The 27,428-nt window shown below is 34.9% G+C and overlaps 1 protein-coding gene across 1 annotated transcript in view; it reads left to right on the top strand.

Annotated features, from left to right (window-relative positions):
* Positions 1-2,957: 2,957 nt before the first annotated feature.
* Positions 2,958-27,428, top strand: part of ABCD2 (ATP binding cassette subfamily D member 2) — a 59,198-nt gene continuing 34,727 nt past the window's right edge. Inside the window, exons 1-6 of the mRNA XM_066368962.1 lie at positions 2,958-4,074; positions 5,629-5,809; positions 12,536-12,651; positions 16,288-16,456; positions 17,576-17,670; positions 22,108-22,253. Of these exons, the coding sequence (XP_066225059.1) occupies positions 3,139-4,074; positions 5,629-5,809; positions 12,536-12,651; positions 16,288-16,456; positions 17,576-17,670; positions 22,108-22,253 (1,643 nt within the window). The 5' untranslated portion in view covers positions 2,958-3,138. The remainder of the gene's footprint in view (positions 4,075-5,628; positions 5,810-12,535; positions 12,652-16,287; positions 16,457-17,575; positions 17,671-22,107; positions 22,254-27,428) is intronic.

Below are 27,428 nucleotides of genomic sequence, written 5' to 3'. Positions count from 1 at the left end.
GAAGGAGAGGAGAAGCAGCCAAGATGGCCGAGTGCTGAAGGAGAAGCCAGTTTGTGCAGAGAGGAGAAGGTGTGCAGATGGGAAACAGAGGTGGCTGAGGTAGTGAGAGCCTTTGATTCTAGGAAAACCCAGATGTGTCAGTAGCTTTTGTGAGCACTGAATGAGTGGGTTTTGGTACCCAGTGTGTTTATGTTTACTCACCGGCCAGGTGCGAGGCTAGAATAAAAAGAAGGCCCAGCCAGTTTTCGGCTCTGCTGTTTCTCTACCATCTCTCTGAATCTAATGTGAACCTGCATGTGCCTGGCTGTGATGGCGGCAACGACTGGCCGTACACTGAATATCTTCCTATCATCCCTAGTTAAGTTTACCCTGACCCTCCACCTGTCCTATCACAGTCAGGAAATGTAACATAAAGCCTTAAAATGTATAAATAAAAGATACTTTATTTTGTTACATGAAAAGCCTGAGATTAGGAATATAAGATTATGGCGATTCTAATAGGGACGGGGGTAAGAGGGCAGTTGTAGAGGGTAAAGGGGGGATAAATGATGATGAAAGGAGATGACTCAGGTTGGTAAACACACAATACAATATACAGCCCGATCAAGTCGTGCCACAGTGGATAGAACATCAGCCAGGGATGCTGAGGACCCAGGTTCGAAGCACCAAGGTTGCCAGCTTGAGAGCAGGTTCAGCTGGCTTGAGCAAGGGTTTACCAGCTTAAGCATGGGGTCTCTGGCTTGAGTGTGGGATCATAGACATGATTCCATGGTCACTGGCTTGAGCCCAAGGTTGCTGGCTGGAGCAAGGGGTCACTGGCTCTACTAGAGCCCCCCAGTCAAGGCACATATGAGAAAGCAATCAATGAACAACTACTAAGATGCTGCAACAAAAAAAACCCCGATGTTTTTCATTTCTCTACTTTTCTGTCTGTCCGTCCCTCTCCCCCCTACACACACACTAAAAATAAATAAATAAACAAGCAAACAATACAGTATACAGGTGCTATATTATAAAATTGTGCAACTGAAACCTATATAATTTTATTAACCAATATCATCCCAACAAATTCAATTAAAAATAAATTTTAAAAATATTTTGAAATAAACTACTAAGATACTATGAACTCTACATATAGACTTAGAAAGTTTTAATGGAATAACAGATTGTGCTGCTAATCTGCAAGCTAACAAAGAGACTTGCATGAATTTGCCACTCATGTATTAGTAAATCTGTTGAGTTGAATGTAAACAAATGAAAAAAGATCTGTAACGATTCTTGAAATAATATAGGTACATGGGAAAGGAGTTTTTAAAGTGTAGGAATATTGTTACTTATAGTAGTGAGGATAGTTCCTTATTCATAGTAAACTGAATGATGAAGATCATTCAATACTGAGATAGGTTGTGTATTCTAAAACAGGGATTGACAAACTTCTGAAGAGAGCCAGATAGTAAATATTTTAGGCTCTGTTTCCTCTACCCAACTCTGCCACTGTGGATTGGAAGTCATAGATAATAAGTAAATAAAAGAGTGTGGCTGTGTTCCAATAAAACTTTATTTATGGACATTGCAAAATTTTTACATGTCACAAAATGTTCTTCTTTTGATGTATTTTCAACCATTTTAAAATGTAAAAATTATTTTAGCTCATAATCCATATAAAAAATAGATGGTTCTCTATATATACACACACGTGTGTGTGTGTGTGTGTGTGTGTGTGTGTGTGTGTGTGTGTGTTGGGGGGTTTGAGGAAGCAAAATGTTTTCACATATTCAAGAATGTACTCATCCTTATCTTTTAAAAAATGCCCTTTATTTCCTTTTAAGTATGCAGAATTTTGCTTCACTACTTAGCAGCTCAAGTCCTACATTAGGGATATAGAGGATTTTTTTTTAACACTCTTGGTTGTTATCAAATAACTAAAATGTAAATGGGAAGTAGCCAATAGATTATCTGTAAACCTAAACAAAACAAACAAAAGCTTGCAAAAGGGAAAGAACTCTTGAAAAATGAAGTAAGGTCCTGGAGAAGCTACTTCCACTCTCTAACTCGGGTTGGATTCCCAAATGGTTATATTTGATTATCAAGTCAGATACCTCTAATTAAGAAGGGACGCAAGAGGGTGGTAGAAGGGAAACATTGAAACTGCTCTCATTTATTTAGTAGTCACCTTGTAAGTAAATACCAGTGCATCAGAGCTCTATGGCTAAAAATAGCTGATATGGGCTGGGAGACCTTTATTATAAGCAAAAGTAAACAGGGATGGAGGTATAGCAAAGAATTAGTTTCTATAATACAGAAGACTTCTCCTATTTATTTACAAAATTATGCCCTCAACTACAACTTTTCTGATAAGTTCTTGGGTTTCATATAAAAATCAGAGACAGTATAAAAAAATTTAAAATGGATGGGAAAGGGACTGCAAAACAGAGTCACGTATTTTTTCCAGTGCCCTTCCCACTTGTCACTTTCTTCTCTCCCCCTTTCAGATTCATTCCATAGCCTTTCATATTCATATTCCATTGATCCTCTTGTCTTTCCTCCCTCAACTCTCTGGTTCTTTCTCCCTCCTCCCGTTTTATAAGCTTTTGAAAATCTCTTTTTGCTCTTCCCTTTGTGGTATCTACTAAAACCTTAGAGAAGTGATGTATGTTCTGAAATTTCTGTGGGTTTCTAAGTGACGCTGAGCATGCTCAGTAGCGAGGGCAGGTTTTGTTGCCAGCAGCTGCCCTGATTCGACCTCTCCAAAAATAGACATTTAACTCTCCGAATTCCAGTTTAAGGCTGTAATTCGTTTTGCTCTCTCCTCGTTTTCAAGGTTCAAAGGGAAGCAGTGAAGATTCCAAGGTCCCACCGCCCTGTCAGCCAATGAGGGGTCTGAGAGGGAGGAGCTTGGGGCAGCTTGGTGCAGCTTTAGCTTCTGATCGAATCATCCCCAGTAGATGCGGGAGAGCCTGAGCTCTGCTGCATCTGTCAGAGCAGAACAAAATTAAAAACAAAAACAAAAACACAGAAGAGGAGAAGCGCTACAGAGTATGAAACGCTGTAGGACTTTCTGAAACATTTACTGGGGATCCCCGCGGAGCATGATCTTTTAAACAATTCTTTTCGAAGCCGGTTTGGGTAACTGGGAAAATGATACATATGCTAAATGCAGCAGCTGATCGAGTGAAATGGACCAGATCAAGTGCTGCTAAAAGAGCTGCCTGCCTGGTGGCTGCGGCATACACTCTGAAAACCCTCTATCCCATCATCAGAAAGCATTTAAAGCAAACTGGCCACAGGAAGAAAAAAGAAGCTTACCCGGCTGCAGAGAACAGAGAAATACTGCATTGCACCGAGATTACTTGTAAAAAACCTTCGCCTGGAGTGAATGCAGATTTTTTCAGACAGCTACTAGAACTTCGGAAAATCCTCTTTCCAAAACTTGTAACCACTGAAACAGGGTGGCTCTGCCTCCACTCGGTGGCTCTAATCTCAAGAACATTTCTGTCTATCTATGTGGCTGGTCTGGATGGAAAAATCGTAAAAAGCATTGTGGAAAAGAAGCCTCGGACTTTCATCATCAAATTAATCAAGTGGCTAATGATTGCCATCCCTGCCACCTTTGTCAACAGTGCAATAAGGTACCTGGAGTGCAAATTGGCTTTGGCTTTCAGAACCCGCCTCGTAGACCATGCCTATGGAACCTATTTTGCAAATCAGACTTATTATAAAGTGATCAATATGGATGGGAGGCTGGCAAACCCTGACCAGTCTCTTACTGAAGATATTATGATGTTCTCCCAATCTGTGGCTCACTTGTATTCCAACCTAACCAAACCTATTTTAGATGTAATACTGACCTCCTATACGCTCATCCAGACTGCTACATCCAGAGGTGCGAGCCCCGTTGGGCCCACCCTGTTAGCGGGGCTTGTGGTATATGCCACTGCTAAAGTGTTAAAAGCCTGCTCCCCCAAATTTGGTAAACTAGTGGCTGAAGAAGCTCATAGAAAAGGCTATTTACGGTACGTGCACTCCAGAATTATAGCCAATGTTGAAGAAATTGCCTTTTACAGAGGACATAAGGTAAGAGAAATTAAGGTGATGAGTGAAATGTGAGACGATTCAAGCTGCCACTTCAGTGCTAGATACCATCTGTTGTACTATTGATAGACCCACTTCTTTAGGGTTTTAGATTCCTGTGACATGTAAACCTTTATTAAAATATATGCCTCATTACCCTGTTTTAATGACAAACTGTTAAAAAATTATAGATTGCAAACTCTTCTGAAGTTTCATGGGAATGAAACGTTCAGCACTGTAAAAAAAAACACAACAGAAACAGCCTACCTAGCCCTAGTTACCCAAATATGCTCAGAATGATCTCTAAAGCATTTTTTAAAAACTTAAGTCCTAACTTAGTAGGTTGTTCTACAGAATTAAAAGAAAATATATATTTGGAGACTAAGTAAACAGATTTCTATTAAGATGGAAAGTTTAGGATGGTATTTCGTTATCGTTGTTGTTGTTTATTATTTTACAAGAGGGGGGGAAGCATGCTTTTATATGAAAGACAAGTTTAACAATTTTTCATGTCTGGTCAATGATGGAGTGTCCTAAGTTCTAAGAAATACAGTAGCATGTGTCTACGAATGGCACTTCCATTACTCTTAGTTAATATTACTCTTAGTTAATGTTCAGCACTATATTTTCACACGAATAAAAAGAAGCAGTGAAATAAAATTTTGTCTAGCTTTGAGAAAAGCTAAGATTAGAAATGAGGAGGAGAAAAGGAGTTCTGGAGTGTTATTTTAAATATTTAAGATTTTCAACATTAAGCAGATCCCCAAAATAGTTAGCCTAATTACCTAAAATTGCAGTGCATGAAAGTAACTTTATAATATTAAATATGACAGAAATTATTAAGGTGAAGCATCTGAAATCTTAATACAAATGACTTGCCAAATAAAATATTAAGTTGAAAATGATGTTTTAATTAGCAAGCAGAATTATTTAATTTTTGAAGCATCAATTATCAAAAAAAATTTAATAGCAAAGTTAGGACTTCTACTCCCACTTGATTGGCCTCATATGTTACATTAGTCATAGGGATGTGTCAGTTTTCTTGAATCATTTTACTCAGTGATATAAATTATAGCATGCTGTAGCCTTCTTGAATTTAAGACAAAATCCAATAAATTGAGTTAGTTCAAATCTAGAGTCTAATTACACATACATGTATCATGTATTTATTTTCAGATATTTTTGGTACAATCAAGAAAGATAGTTTCTAACATTGTTTATTCATGTCTTATAGCATATCATTTGATTTTAACATCTTATACATATAATTTTAAAATCATGATTACAAATCACATGCATATTCTATACTTAACATAATACTTACTGAGTATCATGTTTTTTAATATTACAAGTGTGATAAAACTAAATAATGATGAATAAATATAATATATATTAAGATGTATTTAATAGTTGTTAGAATTATAGACAATACAATACTGAGTAAAACAAACTAATATGTAATAATATGTAACTTATCTTTAAAAAAACCCTCAAGCATACAATATTTATTTTGATAGCTCATGCTAAGTTAATTCTTAACTCTTTTTCTTTCTATAGGTAGAAATGATGCAACTCCAGAAAAGTTACAAAGCTTTAGCAGATCAGATGAACCTCATTTTATCCAAACGTTTGTGGTACATCATGTTAGAGCAATTCTTGATGAAGTATGTTTGGAGCGGCAGTGGACTAATTATGGTGGCTGTACCTATTATCACTGCAACTGGCTTTGCAGATGGTGGTAATGGCATTTATACTTAATCTCAAATATATTTTTAAGATTACTTCTCTTGAAGGTATCACTTTTGCTTTTGTGTGAGTAAAACTGTGTATGTAGCCATTGTTCTATAGTTATTAACACTCAGAAACAATGGAGGACTTTGCAATATCCAATAATAAGACAAACAATGTGAAAAAAGGAGACAAGTGGCTCAAATGTTCCAGTTCTAAACTATTTCAGAGCTCTCTGATGCAGTGTTTCTGGGAGTTGAACTTGAGCAATTTTAATTATACTGCCTAATATAAAATAGCTCTCTGGTTTAACATTTAAAAACAAAACAAGATACCTTCAAAAAGAGTATAATACAAGTTTTTCCCTTTGCCAACTTCAGTTCTGCATGTCCAATGCATTTAATCTATAAATATTCTCTAACTAGATCTGCCCTGATTTGATTTGAAAAGTTAGGCAACCAGTACTGTGTCACAGAGTGCTTCATGTCATGATACAGGGTCTCCTCTACTTGAAGGTAATATAGGTAACCTCTTATGTAGCATGATTTGCTGGTATTGTGGGAGAAGAGGTTTTCAAGTTACAAGTGTTTAATTCTGTCCTATCACCATCTTCATAGTTTTTACCAATATTTTCATCTTTTGGAATAAGTAAGAAAGGACAGCATTAAAATACTGTGCAATACTTGACTGAAGTGGAGGTTGGACTTAATGGGTCGGGACAGAGGGGAATTAAATAAAGAAGCATCATTTTCTGATCTTTCTGCAAAATAATACATACCATCTTCTCTTTGAAAAACCTCTTGACCAAATTGGCCTTAGTGTTGAAGGAGCTAAACAAAAACATAGGCTCTATAGTGAGACAGAGCTTTTCTCAACTCTTGGCTTTCCCTCTACCTGGCTGTATACATCTTAGTCCTATTAATTGAAGTTTCTTCATCTATAAAATAAGAATCAGAAAAGCTTCTTCAGAGGGTTGTTGTAAGGATTTAACAGAATAATGTTTATAAAGTACAGAGCATGGTATAGATATTCTTGATATATTGTGACAATCATGACATAGAAAACAGAAGAGCACTAAAAATAATGTAACAATTCACACTATTTTGCTTGAAGGTATCTAATAAAAACAAGTAAAAAATTACCATATGCTTTTGTATTTTAACAGTACTTCAATACTGTAATCAATTCTTACAAAAAACACAAGCCAAATTTGAGTCATTATTAACCTAAAATTGTTCATTTAAGCAATTAGATTGGTCAATCTCTTGTGATAAGTGCTATACTTATACCAAATATATTTCACAACTCCACAACAAACTGGGAAAGTGAATTTTATCTGTTTTTATGTTTTTAAAGTATATTCATTAAAAATATCATTAAAAAGCTTATATTGGAAAGGACATTGTGAGTAATAGTATTTTTAGACTTAATCCTTTCATAATGAAATAAAATAACTTGCTTTTTCAACAGTATTAAAGGAAAAAAAGACACTTAAAAACCTATGGTTTTAAGATTAATTTTACTAAGAAATTTGACAAAATTATCAGATATTTATAGTGAATCTAAGTATATGGATATTTTTAAAGTTTCATGTATGATGTATATTAACAACAACCCCAATTACAAGATTATGGTGTAGTTCTATTAGTCCTTGGAAGCACCTGTCTTATTAGAAAACCTGGAGTAAACACAGGGCAGAGAAAATGCATCTATTAATGGTGACAAATTAACCCCACAGAGATCAGTAAGACATAAACAATGTATGCAAAGAATATAACAATCTTACTTCTTCTGTAGGTGATGTAATAAGATATAAATATATTCTATGAATTTTGAAAATACCATATTAAATTAAAGAACCAACATTAAAATTTTAGATGAGAGTAATAACATTGATGCAAATGAAACAAAGTGATTCTTAGCTTCCCAGATCATACCTGGTCGGCCTCTCTCAAGGTGTTATGATTTTAGATCAAAGTGATTCTTAAAGCTTCTTTACAGAAGAAAGCTTATATTGTTTTATTTTGTTATTTTATACAAAATAAACCAATATAAGAATGTCATAGAAGAAGAAAATGAGTTCATATGGCAACATTATCATGAGAGTATGTTCCAATATCTTTTGTAATTTGTAAGATTACTATAGGTATGCTTTTAATGTTCATATGTATGTGTTTACAGAATACATTTGACCTACAATGACTTAATATCATTTTACTCAAACAAAGTAATTTATTTCATTTTTTTAGATAATGATATATCTTTGAGGCTTTCGGTCTTAGAATTGCAAACCATAGAGTCTAATCTAATCTTTGATCTTAATTTACTCTTATACCCTGAGTTGTCCCCTTATGTTAGAGATGAAGTAAGTATATAACACTAAATATATTTAAGATAGAAAAATGGGTGAATGAGAGAGAAATAGCAAGAGAAAAGGGAGGAAAAGTAGAATACACAAGATAAAGAGAAAAGAATAAAGATGCAGGTTACTGTTTCAGTCGTGACTCTGCTGTTTAATAGTATTTATCCTTAAGAAAGTTACATAAACTTTATATGCCTCAGTTTTCCTATCTTAACTATAAAGATAACAATATATATCTTAAAGAATTGTTATGAAAGTATATGTATTGTATTCATGCGCTTTAAAACAGTCCTTGGAGCCCTGGCCAGTTCTCTCAGCAGTAGAGTGTCAGCAACATGTGGAAGTCCTGGGTTTAATTCCCAGTCAGCACAATCAGGAGAAGCGGCCAGCTGCTTCTCCACCCCTCCTCTCCTTCTTCTCTCTCTTTGTCTCTCTCTCTCTTCCCCTCCCACAGCCATGGCTCAAATGGTTTGAGCAATTTGGCCCTAGACACTGAGGATGGCTCCATAACCCTGCCTCAAACACTGAAATAGCTCAGTTGCTGAGCCACGGAACAGCAGCCCCAGATATGCAGAGTATTGCTCTGTAGGGGCCTGACCTGGTGGATCCCAGTCAGGTGCATGCGGGAATCTGTCTCTCTGCCTGCCTGCTTCTCTCTATCTCGCTTAATATGAAAAAATAAAAATTAAAAAATAAAAATAAAACCATCCCTGACAAGTAGTAAGAACTTAAGTGGATGCAATTGTTGATATTTATTCTTATTCTTGCCATATGTGCCTCTGGAGTCATAATCTGGCTTTTTTGTTTATTAAGCTGTATCTAAGGACAAATAGTGTAACCTTTTAGCATTTACATTTTCTCATTTTTAAAATGGGGGAAATTACAGCAGGGCAGTTAGGAGGATTAAAGAAGGTTACATACATAAAACTTATAACAATGCCTGTCTCTTAGGAAATGTTTAATACATGTTTGCTCGCATAGTTATTATTAAAGGAGTAAGGCATTTGAAAGTGATTAGGAAGTCAGAGGTAAGAATGCAGATAGGAGGAAGAGCCTGCATAATTGTGGAAAGAAGAAGGAAAGGAAAATAGTTCAATAGTAGACTTGTTATACAATCAACCTACAACTTTAAGTGAATCTATGGTAAGGACAGGATTATGTTATATTTAAATTCACATTACAAAATTGCATATGGAATTATGCCATTTTCACATCACAAGAGGACCTTATAGGTCATCTAGTCTGGAGCCCCGGATTTGCGAACAGTTATACAGGTGGTTGGTGGAAGCACTAAGGCTAGAAGACATTCTATAATTCCTAAAATATTGCTTTTTTTCCCCTTCACCATACTGCTTTTATATTAGCTACTGTGGAACTTATTCTTTAAGGGACTTCACTTAATTTGAGACTGGCTAATCATAGGACTAAATGGTTAAAAAAGCATAGATATTTAATGATATAGAGTTTCCATTATATATATTTTAGAGGACATTACCCCTTCCTTTGCTTTGTATTAAGATAAAAACTGAAATTATGTGAGGAAATAGTTTCCTGGGAGCTATAATTTCAATTTTTTCATATTATAGGCCATGTTTCTTCTTTTCTTATCAAAAGCAGTTCTATGTAGGGCTACCTATAGGTTCGTCCTGCCAAACATTATCCCAGACACCTTAACAGGCAGAGCCAAATAGTATCAGTAAAATGAGCAGATATACTATTAAATATTAAATCCTTAAGTGAGACACTTTTGAGAAAATATTTAAGATATTTTTTAGAATAATAACATGTGTTTAGGATACAAAATAGGTGAGTGCTTTAGGTCATGACCTGGTTTCTCAGGCACTCAGCAATCTGGCCCCGTCCTAGAGGCTATGCCATTGCCTGCATGACAACGTACTACTGGCACTGCTTCCTCAGCACCTGCCAAGGAACAACCAATAGAATAAAGTCAGATGAAATCTGTCCAGAGTAATTTGTAATTTTGTTGCTCGAAGCATGAAGAAAACCCAGTAAACATTAATCTGAGAAGCAACATGGAAAATGCCGTGCAGTATCAAGCCCAAGTCCATCTGTGCTAGTGGGTTTTTTTCTTTTTAATGGAGGCTGTCAGTGAAAGCTACTATTCACACCTATTTTACCTCAAATTCGTAAAATCTTACAATTATTTTTGGTCATCAGTCAGATTCTCTATGAGCTCATACTATTCTTAGAGCTTTAACTGATACAGCAGTTTGCTATTTTGTTAGTTTACTGAGAATCCTTTGGTAATTTTTTTGTGGGTGTGACTTGTCTAAAATTTTCACACATTTCAATGTGTTTAAGAGTATCTATACTCTGTTCCCAGTCTGTTTATTCAGTCGTGTCTTTCACTGCTCAATTATACCGGTACTCAAAGCCATTCCGCCTACCCCACCAATCTTTGAGGAAACTAACTTCAAGGAAAATAATGACAGTTTGCTAGAGTAGTGTTTAACAGGAGAGACCATATTGGATTATCATAAAAGGCCACATGATCTCAGGATGTTTCTGATACTCAAATGAAATCAGTGCCTAACGCCGATCCACACTGTCGTTTGACCAAGCTATTTATCATTCTGTTGGCATTGCTTGAAATTTCCCCTCTGTGCCATTGTTCATGCTGTACTTGTGATGCGTTAAAATCATATGTGGTCTTCAAGGCCTCCCTCACACTTTCCACCTCCACGAAGGATTTCCTGTCTCTTCCAGCAAGAAATGATTGTTGCCTCTTTCAAATACCTCAGATTAACTCTCGTCATAGGCTGCCCAGCATAGTTAGTTGGGAACTTGACTTCTCCCTCTTACCAAACTCTTCCTAAGGAGAGAGTCTGAAAAGCATATTTACTTTTGCATGTCCTGTAGCACCCTACCTAATTCCTTGCACATCTAGGTGTCCAGTAAATGTCTGCTGAGTGAATTTTACACAGTGATCCCTTTTGAACTCAGCTGAACTGTCTACGAGCAAATAAGGGTGAAAATATCTGGTTGTAATAGTGGGGCACAAGTTAAATAATTGTATTGTTGTGGAGGAAAAAGAACCTTTCCACTGAGATAAATCAGAGAAAAATAAATATTAAAGTGGGCCTACAGATGTCTTATCATTTTAATGTCTTAATTAATTTACAGTATATAATTTAGAACTTTTTAGATAATCTATAGAAGGATCAGATAGAGAACCAAATTGATGGAAAGATTAAAGTAATGACCTGTAGAGAAGAATATTTTGAAGAATCAGACTAAATTGAGTAGATATGCAATAACAACTAGAGAAAATAATAACAGCTAACATTTGAAGCAGTGGTTTTCTACCCTTGGTTTGGACCAGTGGTTGAAAACCACCGATTTAAAGCACTTATAGGCCATGGAGTAGGCTAACACTTCCATGGCCTATAAGTGCTTTAAATCAGTGGTTTTGTATTTCACCTTTAAACCTCACAACAACCCTTTAGCCTTATTGTTTTTCTCATTTACACATGAGAAAATAGGAATGGAAAGGGAAAATGGCTTGCTCTACATACCTTACTTAGTACCTGCCAATAAGTAGGAGAGCCTGTATTAAAATGTAGTCTGACTCCTCACTCTTAACCATAATATTGCATTAACAGTAACTTGGGATGTTCATACATACATACATACATACATACATGCATACATTTAGTAGACATTAAGGAGTATTATGTGCTAGCCACTCTTCTGAGTGCTAGTAATAAAGAATAAAACACACATTCTTCACCCTTAAGGAACTTATAGTCAATTAGAAAAGCTAAACAGGAGTTTCCATTGAAACCTGTATTAAAGAATTAATTCTTGAAGAAAGAACTAGGCAAAAAAGAATGAAATATTAAAGTCAGAAGGAATCACATATGCAACTATCCAAGGGTAAACAGAATATTGCATGTTTGGGGAGCTGCTATATTATAAGGTAAAGGTTAATTGAAACAAGTAGACAGAGGCTAAATTTTGAAAGTCAGCTAATTATCATTTCTATTAAAGGAACCACACTAGAAATATTTGCTTATATTATAGTTAGTTGGATTTTATTGACCAAATTAATAGTGTTTTATTGCATAACTACCATAGGGGCAGGGAGTTGAATTAGGAAAGGGTTGGAAGAATGCTTAATGAAAAGCCTTAATTCCTATCAATTTAATTGTTTTAACTATTCATCTAGAAAAATAATAAAACAAAATGGAAATTTAAATAAAATCTAGTATAATTACTACATTTTCAATAATTCATTAACTGTCTACGAAGTTGCTTTTACTACTGAAAAATTTACACAATTTCATCTGTATACAAAAACTATTTAATTACTTAAAAAAATTAAGTAGTTTTGTAATTTGATTTTATATTTAGAGGATGGCCTAAAACAAGCTATGGTTAGTGAACGGACAGAAGCCTTTACCACTGCTCGAAATTTATTGGCCTCTGGAGCTGATGCTATTGAAAGAATTATGTCATCATACAAAGAGGTACTTGCATTTCTTGTTGTCAAGTTGATTAAAATAAGATATGTGGAAATCAAGCAAAATGTAAATTACCATGTATAATTAGTGTTTTGGAAATATATCTTCTATGACTGCTGGCCCACCATGAATCTCGTAAAGGGCAAAATTCCAGGGCCTCTATTAGCTCTTGCAAGCTCTTTTGCAAGCTCTCTTTCCATAGATCTGGATTTGGGTTTTGCCTTTGGTGGGAATTCCTATGAGATATAAACAGATTTTCTGAGACATAACATTATCAGACTAACTATCACACACACATGTCATATATAAAGTAATTTCGTATGATGTGTCACATCATATATCATATCATCAAGATATACAGTGACTACTATGTGTAAAGGTTATTAGTAAAAAGAAACTAGTGTTAAGACTTCACTAACCAACTTTTTTTTTCTGAGTCAAATGCTAAGCAAGGGAATGACAAATCTTGGCATTCACAGGAGATATAGTCTTTATTCTAACTGGATTGTGAGATCTGAGTGACTGAGAAATTGTTATTTTAAAGAAAAAATAGTACCTTGGTTATATATATATATATATCTTTTCTTTATTAAAAATTGCAAGGAGTATAATAAAACAAAGGACAGCAATTCCAAGTGTATTGTTGTTAATACCCTTTCATTTTTACACTATCAATTGTAATTCCTCTTTTTCTGTCTATATGTAACATACAGTACTTGTTTTTAAGTTAAAATAAAAAGCCTTTAGGTGTGGATTCTGGAGTCAGAGTGCCTAAAATTAAATTCTTGTTCCAGTATTTATTACATATTATGTGAACTTGATCAAGTTTCTTAACCTCTGTCTCTGTTTCCTCATCTGTCAAGTGGAAATAATGATAACATTGACTTCGTCAGATTGTTGTAAGTTAATACATGTAGAATATTTAAAACAATACACATTAAGTGCTCAATCGATCTGAGCAATAATATTGCTTATATACCTTTCAAACTTTTACTCATTTTTCATGACAAGTCAATCCTCACCAAGCACATATAAAATGTGCTTGTGAGTCCACCTTCTTCCTGCCTTCTCTCCGGAGTCTGGGTCTTCCTTCTCTGTGTTCGCAGTACATCTGGTGCATTCCCACTTTATAATTGTCTCTCGACTGCACCAGACCTTGAGTGGAAGCAGTAGCTGTCTTACTCGTCTTTACATTTCTAATATCCATTTTAATGCTTGGAATATTATATATGGTCAATAAATATTTGTTGAAGAATGTTAATAAGGTTTGCAGATATCACAGAAATAAGATTAAAAATCACTTTATTTAATTGAGATATTACTTATAATATTCCTATGGACAGTAATTCTCAGTATTAATTGCTCTTGTGACTTTTGTATTAATGCCAGATCAACATTATAAATTTAGGTACCTATTAAATCATCCTTGAATAAACCATATAAAAGAATTACAAATTTTGTGATTTGCTGACAAAATTTTTCCATTTCATTCAACACTGATTTATTGAATTGTTTTCTTTCAATTTTTAATATCATTTTATTTATTTTTAATTGAATTTATTAGAGTGTCATAGGTTAATAAAATTATATAGGTTTCAGGCATACATTTCTATAATACATCATTTGTACACACTGTATTGTGTGTTCACCCAAGTCAAATCTCCTTCCATCACTATTTATGCCCTCTTTACCCTCTGGTACCTAGCCCAACCCCCCTTTCTGTCTTGTAATCACCATCCCATTGTCTATGTCTTAGAGGATTTTTTTTCTTTGCTTAATCCCTTCACCTTTTTTACCCAGCTCTCAATCTGTTTGTTCTCAGTATCTATCAGTTTGTTTCTATTTTATTAGTTTATTTTGTTCATTACTAAGGTGACCAACTTTTTTACAATGAAAAGGAGGACAAAAATAAATTGAAGAAAACAATATTGTAAATAAAAGAAACATTTTATTCATTGCAACAATAATACACTATAATATGATAAATGCATAATAAAAATATTTATAATATTTTATATTGTAATTATGCTTACATGTCTATTGATTTTTAATAATAAATATAAGAAAAAATACTCATTTAGATACAAATACGTTACATCACACGCAATGGATCAACTCTGCATTGATTGAATATGGACATTTACAGATTAGTATTCCAGTATCAAAAAGGAGGACATGTAGGAGACAGTTTTCAAGGGAGGACGGAACTTACAAAAAAAGGACTGTCCTCCCTAAAGTTGGACGATTGGTCACCTTATCATTACATACTCAGTTTTGTTTTGTTTTTCAGACACTCTTTGTCCACTTCACTTTGTAGCTTGGTCTACTAACTCATTGCCTCCTGCCTTTCTTTAATTGACCTCTATATGTGGTTTTGGATTTTTTCTATGCAAGTATATTTACCCACGTTTCTCTTGAATCTGTATCTTGTTCATCTTTAGCTCTGTTTTCTCCCTTGGAAACTCAAGAGCTTCTAGATAACATTTTAGAAATTACCCTTTATATAGTTACAATATTAACATGTAGAAATGAAATGCTAATCTAATTACAGACTTCTCACATACAGTAGAGACATATGGTAGACTTTTTAATAATACACCTACTCATTTATTACTTAAGTTTTATACACACAAAAATCTTACCTAAATGTTGACATTGTTGCATTATTTCACAATTTATTGCTTAAGAAACATTTGTAGCGACATTGCTTGCTAATTGATACCAATTTCCTGGTAAACATTTTTGTAAAGGAATGGTTTTTGTGTTTTCCTTTTCTCTAAGAAAGATGGTCTTGACAGGAGATAGTCATGTTTTACAGTACCTTGATAACAAGATGTTCTTGTAATAGAAAAATAGCTGGAGATTCAGTCTAAATTGGACAATTGGCAGAATAGAAGCAAGACACCATTTGACTAAAGCAGAGATGTTTCTCACCTTATTTTATAACCTCTTCTAGAAAATAAAAGGCATATTTAATGTTTTTCTTTGGTATATATAAATCATGCTTGACTTGAAAAGAAGCTGAATTTTGGGATTTGGACTGAAAATGATTTGAAGTTTTCATGGAGCTCACTCCCAATATTGGTATTCTCTAGCAGGGGTATTCTCTCTGGACAAACTTGAGAATTTTGTTAATCAATTTGACTCACACACACTAATTTTATAATAAGAAAAATGTATTTTCTTCTATTTGAAATCTTCCTCTTTAAATTGAAGAAAAGATACCAAAATAAAGATTTTTTTATTTCATTAAATGAATTTAAGCTTTTTACAAAATTTTCAATTTTATGGAAATTAAATATGTCATGTAAATGGGTTAAATCAGAAATTTGACTGAAAGGTTTTTAAGTGTCACTAATATTCTGAAATCTTTACCTTTCATTTTGAACCTTTGACTTGAATGAGTCATTTTTTTATGTATTTTATAATTCCAATTAAACTTACATTGACACCTTGGTATGTTGCTCTCTTGGTAAACTTTTTACTGTTAGTTATTTTAATTATCAGATGTATTCTCTATTTTTCATGAATAATAAAATAGAACCTTTGATGTTAAATCAAGAAGAGTATATGATGACACATTTATTTAAAAGTCTGTCTTATGTATATTACCTTCATTTTATTTCTCTGTGTTGGTTTTAGGTCACGGAATTAGCAGGCTACACTGCTCGAGTTTATAATATGTTTTGGGTCTTTGATGAAGTAAAGAGAGGCGTTTACAAAAGAACTGCTATCATGCAAGAATCTGAAAACCATGACAAGGACGGAGCTAACATAGAATTACCTCTCAGTGACATTTTGGAAATCAAAGGTTTTAAACTTAAATATTCAAATATGTTTTTCTGTATTTGAGTACTTATTCCAGAACCAAAGTGGTTTTTTTTTTCTTTGTTTTGTTTGTTTTGTATTTTTCTGAAGTTGGAAACGGAGGTAGTCAGACAGACTCCTGCGTGCACTGGACCGGGATCCACCCAGCACGCCCACCAGGGGGCAATGCTTTACCCATCTGGGGCGTCGTTCTGTTGCAACCAGAGCCATTCTAGCGCCTGAGGCAGAGGCCACAGAGCCATCCTCAGCGCCCAGGTCAATTTTGCTCCAATGGAGCCTTGGCTGCAGGAGGGGAAGAGAGAGACAGAGAGGAAGGAGAGGGGGAGGGGTGGAGAAGCAGATGGGCGCTTCTCCTGTGTGCCCTGACCAGAAATCAAACCCGGGACTCCTGCACACCAGGCTGACACTCTACCACTGAGCCAACCGACCAAAGCCCAAAGTTTTTTAGATGTTAGCTTTTACCTGTTACAAGGAACCAGCATTTAGTTATTTAAACAGTTATTCCCAAAGTTAGTATTGCAATTTGAGGAGTGGTGACTAACATTACTATAAAAACCATACTGCTTTTATTTAGGACATTTCTAGAATTATTTTTGGAAACTGCACATATGGCAGAATTACTTGTTTGCCTTTAAGATTAAAATAACAGAACTAGGGCTAATGTGATATTATTCTTCATCATTCTGTGTTTTAAAATTTAGTTTTTGTTATCATATCTTTTAAATTGCATTATTCTGTTTCTTAATTCCCTTGTTGCAGCATTGTGTTGATTTGGTAAGAAAGGTTAATTTAGAGAAATAAAGAGCTATAAAGAGTATGACTGAGTTACATCAGATAGAATTTGGCTTTGCGCTCATGATTTTAACATCAAAGTATTGCAAAATAATGTTTCTGAGAGAGATTTTCAAGTGGACATGTCAAAATGTCCCAAATTACATTAAACTTTGCTTTAAATATAAATATATATTTACATTTATTTCTATGATTTACTACTATGATCTTTATAATAAATTTATCTTTTATGCTACATTATATTTTAAAATATTTAATCAGCAAAAACATGTGATAGCTTTTGTAACATAAAGTGTTCCTTAACTTACAGGAAAAGTTATTGATGTGGATCATGGAATTATTTGTGAAAATGTTCCCATAATTACACCAACGGGAGAAGTGGTGGCTTCCAGTCTTAACTTCAAAGTAAGATGATATTCAAGAATCTTCTGATTGTTGCCATCACACTAATACAAAACAACTCAGAAATCATAGACCTTATGGTAAATGCTTGGAGGAGCATTTGGAAAGGAGGGGAAATCCAGAAAGGTATGCACAGTGGCTCAATTACAGAAGCAGTTACTTCCTCAGAAAGCAGAGAAAAAGAGAAATTTTATTTCTACTGCTATATTGCCAGGTTAAATAGCAAAATATAGTGTATTAAGAGCCTATACTAGGTAACTCTTGAGAGCAATAGGAAATTTCTTTAGAAATTAGTATCTGGAAAGAAATTTTAATTTATTTTCTGAAAGGAATTACAAACTACAAACCTATGTTATATATTTACTAAAATATGAGGGTAAGGGTCATTAGCAGATTTACTTCGGTTAATACACATTCCCTAACTTTAATTTATATTGTAAATCATTACATCTTAGGAAAAATCAGGTTCTGGGATTGAAATTTAGTTCTTAACTCCTTTGAGAATAAGAGTTTTTATTTAACATTTTATGTCTTGATTACAAAAATTAAGATGTAAAAACAGTTAATAAACCCGAGGCCTTGCTTTAAAGCATTGTAAAATTCAAACATACATTTTGAAATTCAAGTACAAAATAATTTTCTGATAAGCATTAATAACTATAATGAAGCATATGACATAATTGGTCTTGATAACAGAATTGCAAACAGGACAATACATGAGCTAATGATTTTCTTATGGATCTTGTGTCCAAGTTTAATGATTAAAAATGTATTTAGAAATGAATAAGGGTACTGGAGAAGGATGAGAAGTACTGAACAGAGAAAATTCTGTGTTAACAAATATAAGAGAAATTGTGTTTTGACCACAATTTAATGAGGCTTTATTTTCCATTTATAGACATATAGAGTTCTCTAACATGAGTACTAATTAGGTGCCAAAGATGCATTATAATCTTAAGTAGATTTGAAATAAAATATTTGAGAAGCATGGAATGTTTAATTGTTTATTAAAGCTGAGCAATTTATAATTTATGACTTTTTATATAGAGCTCTTTTGTTGTCAGATTAGGTTTTATAATATCAATTTTTATTGTTCCACTTATTAAATAGAGTAAGAGTCTTGAATTCTACTGCTTATTCATTGCACTATTGTGGACCTATCACACTTTCTGTAAAAAAATTTAAAGCCCAGTTTAATTTTATTTTCAAAGATTTTATTTATTTATTTTAGAGAGGAGAGAGAGAGAGAGAGAGAGAGAGAGAAGGGGGGAGGAGCAAGAAGCATCAACTTCCATAATTGCCTTGACAAGTGAAACCTGGGTTTCAAACCAGCGACCTCAGTGTTCCTGGTTGATATTTTATCCACTGTGCCACCACAGGTCAGGCCCAGTTTAATTTTATATAAAATAAATTTAAAAATAATCTAATGAGACTTGGCCGGTTGCTCAGTGGATAGAGCATCAGCTCAGCATACAGACATCCCAGGTTCGATCCCCAATAAGGGCACATATAAGAAGTGACCATCTGCTTCTCTTTCCCTTCTCTCTCTCTTCCCCTGTTGCAGCCAGTGACTCAGTTGGTCTAAGTGTCAGCATTAGGCACTAAGGATAGCTTGGTTGATTCAAGCATCAGTCCCAGACAGAGGTTGCCGGGTGGATCCTGGTCAAGGCACATGCAGGAGTCTATCTCTCTGTCTCTCCTCCTTTCACTTAAAAAAAAAAAATCAAAATCATCATCTAAGGAAAGTGTTTTATACCTTTTGAAGTTCTATGAAGACGTTATTATAGTACATTTCTATGATAATTGCTTATTTTTGCCTCAGACAGGAAGTTTTATTTAAAGTGTCAGGTCCTTAAAAAATAATAAAAAGTTCTGTTCCTCTGTACAGATTGATAACCAGGTATTTAAAGAAAACACAATTCTCACCCATTTATTGGCCTTTCAGAATTTTTTTTAAAAATTTTTTTCGGAGAAAATATTCAATAAATGTGGGAATTCTCTTTGCTTCACACTCTCTACTTACTAAATATCAGAAAACATGCTAAAATATGAATGTAGAAAAGTCTGTTATGAATCAAAGTGTTTTAGATATATGAGAATTTCTAACAAAGAACCTATTTTGTGAATGTGCCTTATGACATGGCACATACCTTTAAAAATAATCAGTTGGTAAGTATTTATGCTTCTCTAAAATTCCTTAATCCTCTCTCTAGTCAAAGAGCACAGCAACCACAAATTAATTCTTTCTGGGCTCTTCTCAGGATTTTCTGTGAACTTTATTCTATCAAAATAGCACTTTAGCCCTGGCCGGTTGGCTCAGTGGTAGAGCGTCAGCCTGGTATGCAGGAGTCCCAGGTTCGATTCCTGGCCAGGGCACACAGGAGAGGCACCCATCTGCTTCTCCACCCCTCCCCCTCTCCTTCCTCTCTGTCTCTCTCTTCCCCTCCTGCAGCCAAGGCTCCATTGGAGCAAAGTTGTCCCTGGCGCTGAGGATGGCTCTGTGGCCTCTGCCTCAGGCTCTAGAGTGGCTCTGGTTTCAGCAGAGCAACACCCGGATGGGCAGAGCATCACCCCCTGGTGGGCATGCCAGGTGGATCCCGGTCAGGCGCATGTGGGAGTCTGTCTGACTGTCTCCTCTTTTCCAACTTCAGAAAAATACAAAAAAAAAAAAAAAAAATAGCACTTTAGTTTGGCTACAATTAAAAAGAAAAAATATCGATGGTCACATTTTATAGACTCAAGCTTGTTTCTATCTTAAGGTCTGTGGTAGTTGTCTTTGCTGCCAGGAATACTCTCCTCCCAAATCTGACTAGTTGCTTTTTGTCACATGCTTAGCTAAAATGTTACCTCTTCAAAGAGGACTATCCTGACCACCCCCGATCAAAAGAAGCATCCCACCAGCCTCACAATACCCACCATCATTTCCTAACAAGTTTTCCTCTCTTGCTGTCATAATAGCATTTATCACCACTTAAGTTTTTGTTCATGTGTGTATTGTCTTTCACATTGGAATGTAAGGTTCATGAGAACAAGGACTTTGTCCTGGCCAACATTGTATTCACTGTGCCTAGAAGAAATGTCAGACACATGGTAGTCAATCAATGTTTGCTAAAAAAAAATCTAATTATTTATACAGAATATAAATCTGAACCATTTTTGCTTTACATATACTTATCATGTACATTCCCAGTACCTTAATCTCTATTTCAACCCTTCTTTTTTTTTCTTTCCATTCTCCCTCCCTTCCTCTCCCCACTATCTTCTTTCAACAAAAAGATTTCAGCTTATGTTATACACAGCAAATGAGTCGAAGAAAGACATGGAACTGGTTGGTCCCTTATTATTACATTATTACATAATGCAAGTAATGTAACACTCTTCTATTTTTGAGTTTCAGTATGATGTATTCTACATCACTGATACTTAGATATTTGTATATATTTACTGATATACTGAAAATATACTGTAATTTCATACTTTCATAAATATTTATTTTTGACTTACTGATTGTAAAATTTCATTTGTTCTCAGAGATAGATAAAATTTCTTTAAAGGTGTTTCTTTTCCTAGTTCTTCACAATGCCCTTTAAATAGCACACTAAGACAACCTCTCAGTCTACTGAGTAGAATGGCAACTCATGATGTTCAACTGTTTGAATTTAAATGATAAATAAAATGAAAGGTTCTAAAGAGAATCACCCAATTAATAATGGATAAATATCTATTATTGTTATATCTAAAAAACTGTATATAGATATGTATATAGACTATAAATATATTATATATACATATTTTAATGCATCCCTAGATATAAGATTAAATTACAATCCTCTGATTTTCCTCTCTTTTGGTTTAGTAAACATATTTTCTTTATCTGTGAATAAAGCAGAACTGCAGTAAATTTATCTCTCTGGTTATGGGCTTTGTGATTTCTGTAACATTTCAGGCTGCTGAAGTAAAAATTAAACAACCCAGTTGGCTCTTAGAATAACTGTGCTGTATAGCTAGTAACTCCAACTGACAAATACAACAAAGTTATATTTTAATGCAATATAACATTAATCAAATATTAATATACATAAACTGAAATTTAATATATTTTAATTTAAATTTTAACAGTTTCTTATTTTCCATGTGGTTATGTTTCTACATATATGTGTAGTATATGATTATAAAATGTCAATCAAAATTTTGAAAAGCCAAGTGCTCATTTCAAGCAGATTCATTTTCTTTGAGATTGCATTAATTTTTTATACTTTTAGCTTCAGAGCATAAGCCAAATTTGACGCTATTAATCCTAATATATTTTTCTTTGATTCCTTGCCCGTTGTAGGGAGGATATCATGTGTTCAAAAGTTTTTTAAAATTAATCGCTTTTAAATGCTGCCAAATGAAATTATTTTAAAATATTGCAGTTTGTAATTTTATTTCTTACTTTAGGTACAAGAAGGAATGCATCTTTTGATAACAGGTCCCAATGGTTGTGGGAAAAGTTCTCTCTTCAGAATTTTAAGTGGCCTCTGGCCTGTCTATGAAGGAATCCTCTATAAACCACCTCCGCAACATATGTTCTATATTCCACAAAGGTAGGTAAAGTTTTTTATGTCACAAGCAATAATTTCCTTTTGCTTTTTATTTATCTTGATTCCTTATGCTCTTTAATTTATGATCTTCAAGCATGTTTTTATTCAGAAAAGCAATTAAAGAAATAAAAATTTAATTCTAAAAAGGGCAATACCATTTCCAGGACAATATCACTTCTGCTCATTTTTATATCTAACCGGATATAAAGAACACCCAAAGGCTACAAATGTTAGTCTCAAAGAATAGCAGACTGGTCCAAAAAATAATTAGATTGTCTTAAATGCCAGATTATCTCTTCTCACAGAAAAAAAAATAGTATACTAATCCTCCCATCAAGCTGCATACACACCCATAAGTTCTAAAATTGCTCAGTTATGTTTACTTCGTATTTTAAAGATTGATTTTAGAAAGAGAGGAAAGGAGAGAGAGATCAGTTTGTTCCAGTCATTTATACATTCGTTGGTTGTTTCTTGTTTGTGCCCTGACCAGGGATTTAACACACAACCTTGGCCTATTGGGACAAACCTCTAACCCAGGGGTCCCCAAACTTTTTACACAGGGGGCCAGTTCACTGTCCCTCAGACCATTGGAGGGCCGGACTACAAAAAAAAACAACTATGAATAAATCCCTATGCACACTGCATATATCTTATTTTAAAGTAAAAAAACCCAAAAAACAAAACAGGAACAAATACAATATTTAAAATAAAGGCCAAGTAAATTTAAATCAACAAACTGACCAGTATTTCAATACGAACTAGGCTCCTCTCACTGACCACCAATGAAAGAGGTGCCCCTTCTGAAGTGCGGCAGGGGCCGGATAGATGGCCTCAGGGGGCCACATGTGGCCTGCGGGCCGTAGTTTGGGGACCCCTGCTCTAACCAACTGAGCTAACCAGGCCAGGGCCTGTTTGGTTATGTTTGAAGAGCCTTTATAAAATATTTTTATTACAGTTATGCTATATGATTAATTAATGATTTGAAAATACCTTGTTTAAAATAGTTTAAGAATGAATGTCAAATAAGCATAGAAATATTTAAAAGGAGCATTGATCTTCTGAAGTCCTTAGTCATCATCCTTCATAAAAATTTAGAAATGTCTAAACACAAAGTTATACCAGAAAATTCAGAATATTCAATGTGGATAAAAGAAAATAAAATTTGAAGAAGAAACATATCATATATATATTTATCTGATCCAGTAATTTTTCCATCTATCCTCATCCTGGTTTACATAGATAACACAGAGTACCCCTATTACTTTAAAAGGACTATTCTATGGAAGCCAGTAGAACACCTAGGTTGGATGTATAGTACCAGAACCAATATAAATGTTACACCACGTATGATGCTATCACGTTTTTCTTTTGCTTCTTTTTCTTTGTCATAAAGTGCTAGTATCATCCTGCCTGGTAGTCTAAGTTTTAGACCACATATTATAATTAGTCAGATGAGATGCTATAGATCTTTTTTTCTTGATTTTTATTTATTTGTTAAATTTAGGGAGAATGGGAGAGAGCAACATCAATTTGTTGTTCTACTTATTTATTCATTCATTGGTTGATTCTTGTATATGCCCTGACCAGGAATCAAATAGGCAACTTTGGCATATTGGGATGACATTCTAACCAACTAAGCTACTTGACCACAGACTGGCTTTATTTTCTCTTTAAAGTAAGACTGATGGTAGTAGTGGGATGCTACCTAGGTGTAAGAGGATGAAAAACTTCATTAGCAGTAAGAAAATATTGGGTGTAAACAATATCATGGATACTCGTGTTTAACACAAAATTGATACCATCTTGTGACACCAGAATCATTGTCTCTTTCTATGTTTTAAAGTCCTTTGGAAAACCTGAAGCTGAAAACTAAATTATACTCCCAAAGTTTAAGTTTCAGACATTAATCGTTATGTAGAATGATTTAAATTTTTTATTTGATGAAAATATTCTGTTATATCATAGAATTCTAATCTCTTAATGCAAATTAAATTATGTACATAAGCCTTATATTTTTAGCTATTTTAGAGTTCATATATAAAATGAAAAATACAGTTCTTGAATATAACTGTGACCCGAGCAACATAAGACAGTGCAGAGATACAGGAAAGTCCAAATCCAGGAAAGTCATCCTGCAAAAATGGAGGAGAAATAAAGACTTTTGTGGGCAAAAGCTGAGGGAATTCAGTGATAATAAACCTACCTTACAATAAATGGTAAGAGATGTTCTTCGTTGAAATGACTTTAAGCCAAAAATAGTAACGTAGGACAAAAAAAGTTATTATAAAATGATAATGGGGTCAATTTATCAAGAATATATAACAATTATAATATCTATGGACTCGATACCGAAACACCTAAATATATTAAGCAAATACCAACATATCTGACAAGAACAAAATAATAGTTGGGAATTCCAATACCTCACTTTCAACAGCAGATGCATTTTCCTAACTGAAAATCAACAAGGAGACATTGGACTCACACTTGTGACAGAATAGACCTAACAAACATATCTAGACATTTAATCCAACAGCAGCAGAATACACATTTTTCACAAGTGTGTGTGGAATATTCTCTAGGAAGATCATATGATAGGACACAAAACAAGTCTTAGCAAATTTACGATTGAAATACCAAGTAATTTCCCCATCACAATAGCATGAAACTGAAAATCAGCAATAGGAGGAAAGCTGAAAAATTTACTAATATGAAGAAATCTAACAACACACTCCTGAGCAACCAATGTGTCAAAGTAGAATTCAAAAAAGAAATTTTAAAAAATCTTGAAACAAATGAAAATGTAAATACAACATACCATAACCTATGGGATGCTATAGTAACAGTTCTAAGAGGGCCATATGCCTACATTAAGAAAGAAAGAGAGATCTTAAACTTAACTTTATACTCAAGGAACTAGAAAAGAACAAATGAAGTCCAAAGTTAACAGAACAAAGGGAATAACAAGTATCAGAGTAGAAATAAATGAAATAGAAATGAGAAAAGATCAATGAAGATAACAGCTGGTTGTTTGAAAAGATAAACAATATTTATGAATATTTAGCTGCAGGAACTGAGAACAAAAGAAAGAAGACTCAAATAAAATCAGAAAGGAAAGCGTCGGCCTAGCGTGCGGAGGACCCGGGTTCGATTCCCGGCCAGGGCACACAGGAGAAGCGCCCATTTGCTTCTCCACCCCTCCGCCGCGCTTTCCTCTCTGTCTCTCTCTTCCCCTCCCGCAGCCAAGGCTCCATTGGAGCAAAGATGGCCCGGGCGCTGGGGATGGCTCTGTGGCCTCTGCCTCAGGCGCTAGAGTGGCTCTGGTCGCAACATGGCGACGCCCAGGATGGGCAGAGCATCGCCCCCTGGTGGGCAGAGCGTCGCCCCTGGTGGGCGTGCCGGGTGGATCCCGGTCGGGCGCATGCGGGAGTCTGTCTGACTGTCTCTCCCTGTTTCCAAGCTTCAGAAAAATGAAAAAAGAAAAAAAAAAAAAAAAAAAAAAGAAATGAAAGAGGAAACATTACAACGGATAACAGAAATACAGAGGATCATTAGAAACTACTATGAGCATTTGTATGCCAACAAATTGGACGACATAGAAGAACTGGATAAATGCCTAGAAATATACAGCTTACCAATACTGAATCATGAAGAAATGGAAAATATGAACAGATAAAGAGCAAGTAAGGAGATTGAATCATTCATCAAAAACCTCCAAAAAGGCCCTGGCCGGTTGGCTCAGCGGTAGAGCGTCGGCCTGGCGTGCAGGGACCCGGGTTCGATTCCTGGCCAGGGCACATAAAAGAAGCACCCATTTGCTTCTCCACCACCCCCCTCCTTCCTCTCCGTCTCTCTCTTCCCCTCCTGCAGCCAAGGCTCCATTGGAGCAAAGATGGCCTGGACGCTGGGGATGGCTCCTTGGCCTCTGCCCCAGGTGCTAGAGTGGCTCTGGTCGCGGCAGAGCGACCCCTGGAGGGGCAGAGCATCGCCCCCTGGTGGGCAGAGCGTTGCCCCTGGTGGGCGTGCCGGGTGGATCCCGGTCGGCGCATGTGGGAGTCTGTCTGTCTGACTGTCTCTCCCCATTTCTGGCTTCAGAAAAATACAGGAAAAAAAAAAAAAACCCTCCAAAAAAAGGAAAACACAGAACGAGTTGGTTCTATAGGTGAATTCTGACAAACATTAAAGAATTAATGATAACCTCAAACTCTTCTAAAAAATAGAAGAGAAAGGACACTCCCAAACTCATTTTATAAGGCCAGTATTACTGTGATACCAAAGCCAGACAAGGGCACTACCAGATAAGAAAACTTCAGACCAATATCCCTGATGAATATAGATGCAAAAATTCTCAACAAAAATATTAGAAAATCAAATTTAATAGCTCATTAAAGGAATCATACCATGATCAAATGGGAGTTATCCCTAGGATGGAAGGACAGTTTAACATATGCAAATCAATAAATGTGTTGTACAACATTAATAGAATGGAAGATAAAAATCATATGATCATCTCAATGATGAAGAAAAAGCATTTGACAAAACACAGCATGCTTTCATGATAAAATCTCTCAACAAAGAGGATATAGAGGGAACATATCTAAACATCCAATCATATGCACCAAACCCACAGCAAATATAATACTCAACAGTGAAAGATTGAAAGCTTTTCCTCTAAGATAGAAAAAAGACAAAGGTGCCCAATCTCACACTGCTGTTCAACAAAACACTGAAAGTCCTAACCAGAGCAATCAGGAAAGATAAAGAAATAAAAGGCATTCATAGCAGAAGGAAAGAAGTAAAATTTTCTTTGTTTGAAGATGATATGATCCTAGATATAAATTTTTTTTTAAAGATTACACTAAAAATATTTAGAACAAATTAACAAATTTAGTGAGTTGTAAGATACAAAATAGGCCTGACCTGTGGTGGCGCAGTGGATAAAGCTTCGACCTAGAACGCTGAGGTCGCCGGTTCAAAGCCCTGGGCTTGCCTGGTCAAGGCACATATGGGAGTTGATGCTTCCTGCACCTCTGTCCCCCTTCTCTCTCTCTCTCTCACTCTCTCTCCTTTCTAAAAATTAATAAAAAATAAAAAAGTAGAAAGATACAAAATAACATACAGAAATCAATTGTGTTTCTATACGCTAACAACAAACTATCTGAAAAAGAAATAAAGAAA

The sequence above is a fragment of the Saccopteryx leptura genome, chromosome 2 (assembly GCF_036850995.1).
Source record: "Saccopteryx leptura isolate mSacLep1 chromosome 2, mSacLep1_pri_phased_curated, whole genome shotgun sequence".
In the NCBI taxonomy this organism is placed as follows: Eukaryota; Metazoa; Chordata; class Mammalia; order Chiroptera; family Emballonuridae; genus Saccopteryx; species Saccopteryx leptura.
Note: the sequence above shows the minus strand (reverse complement) of the source record. Positions and strands in the feature narration are given on the sequence as shown.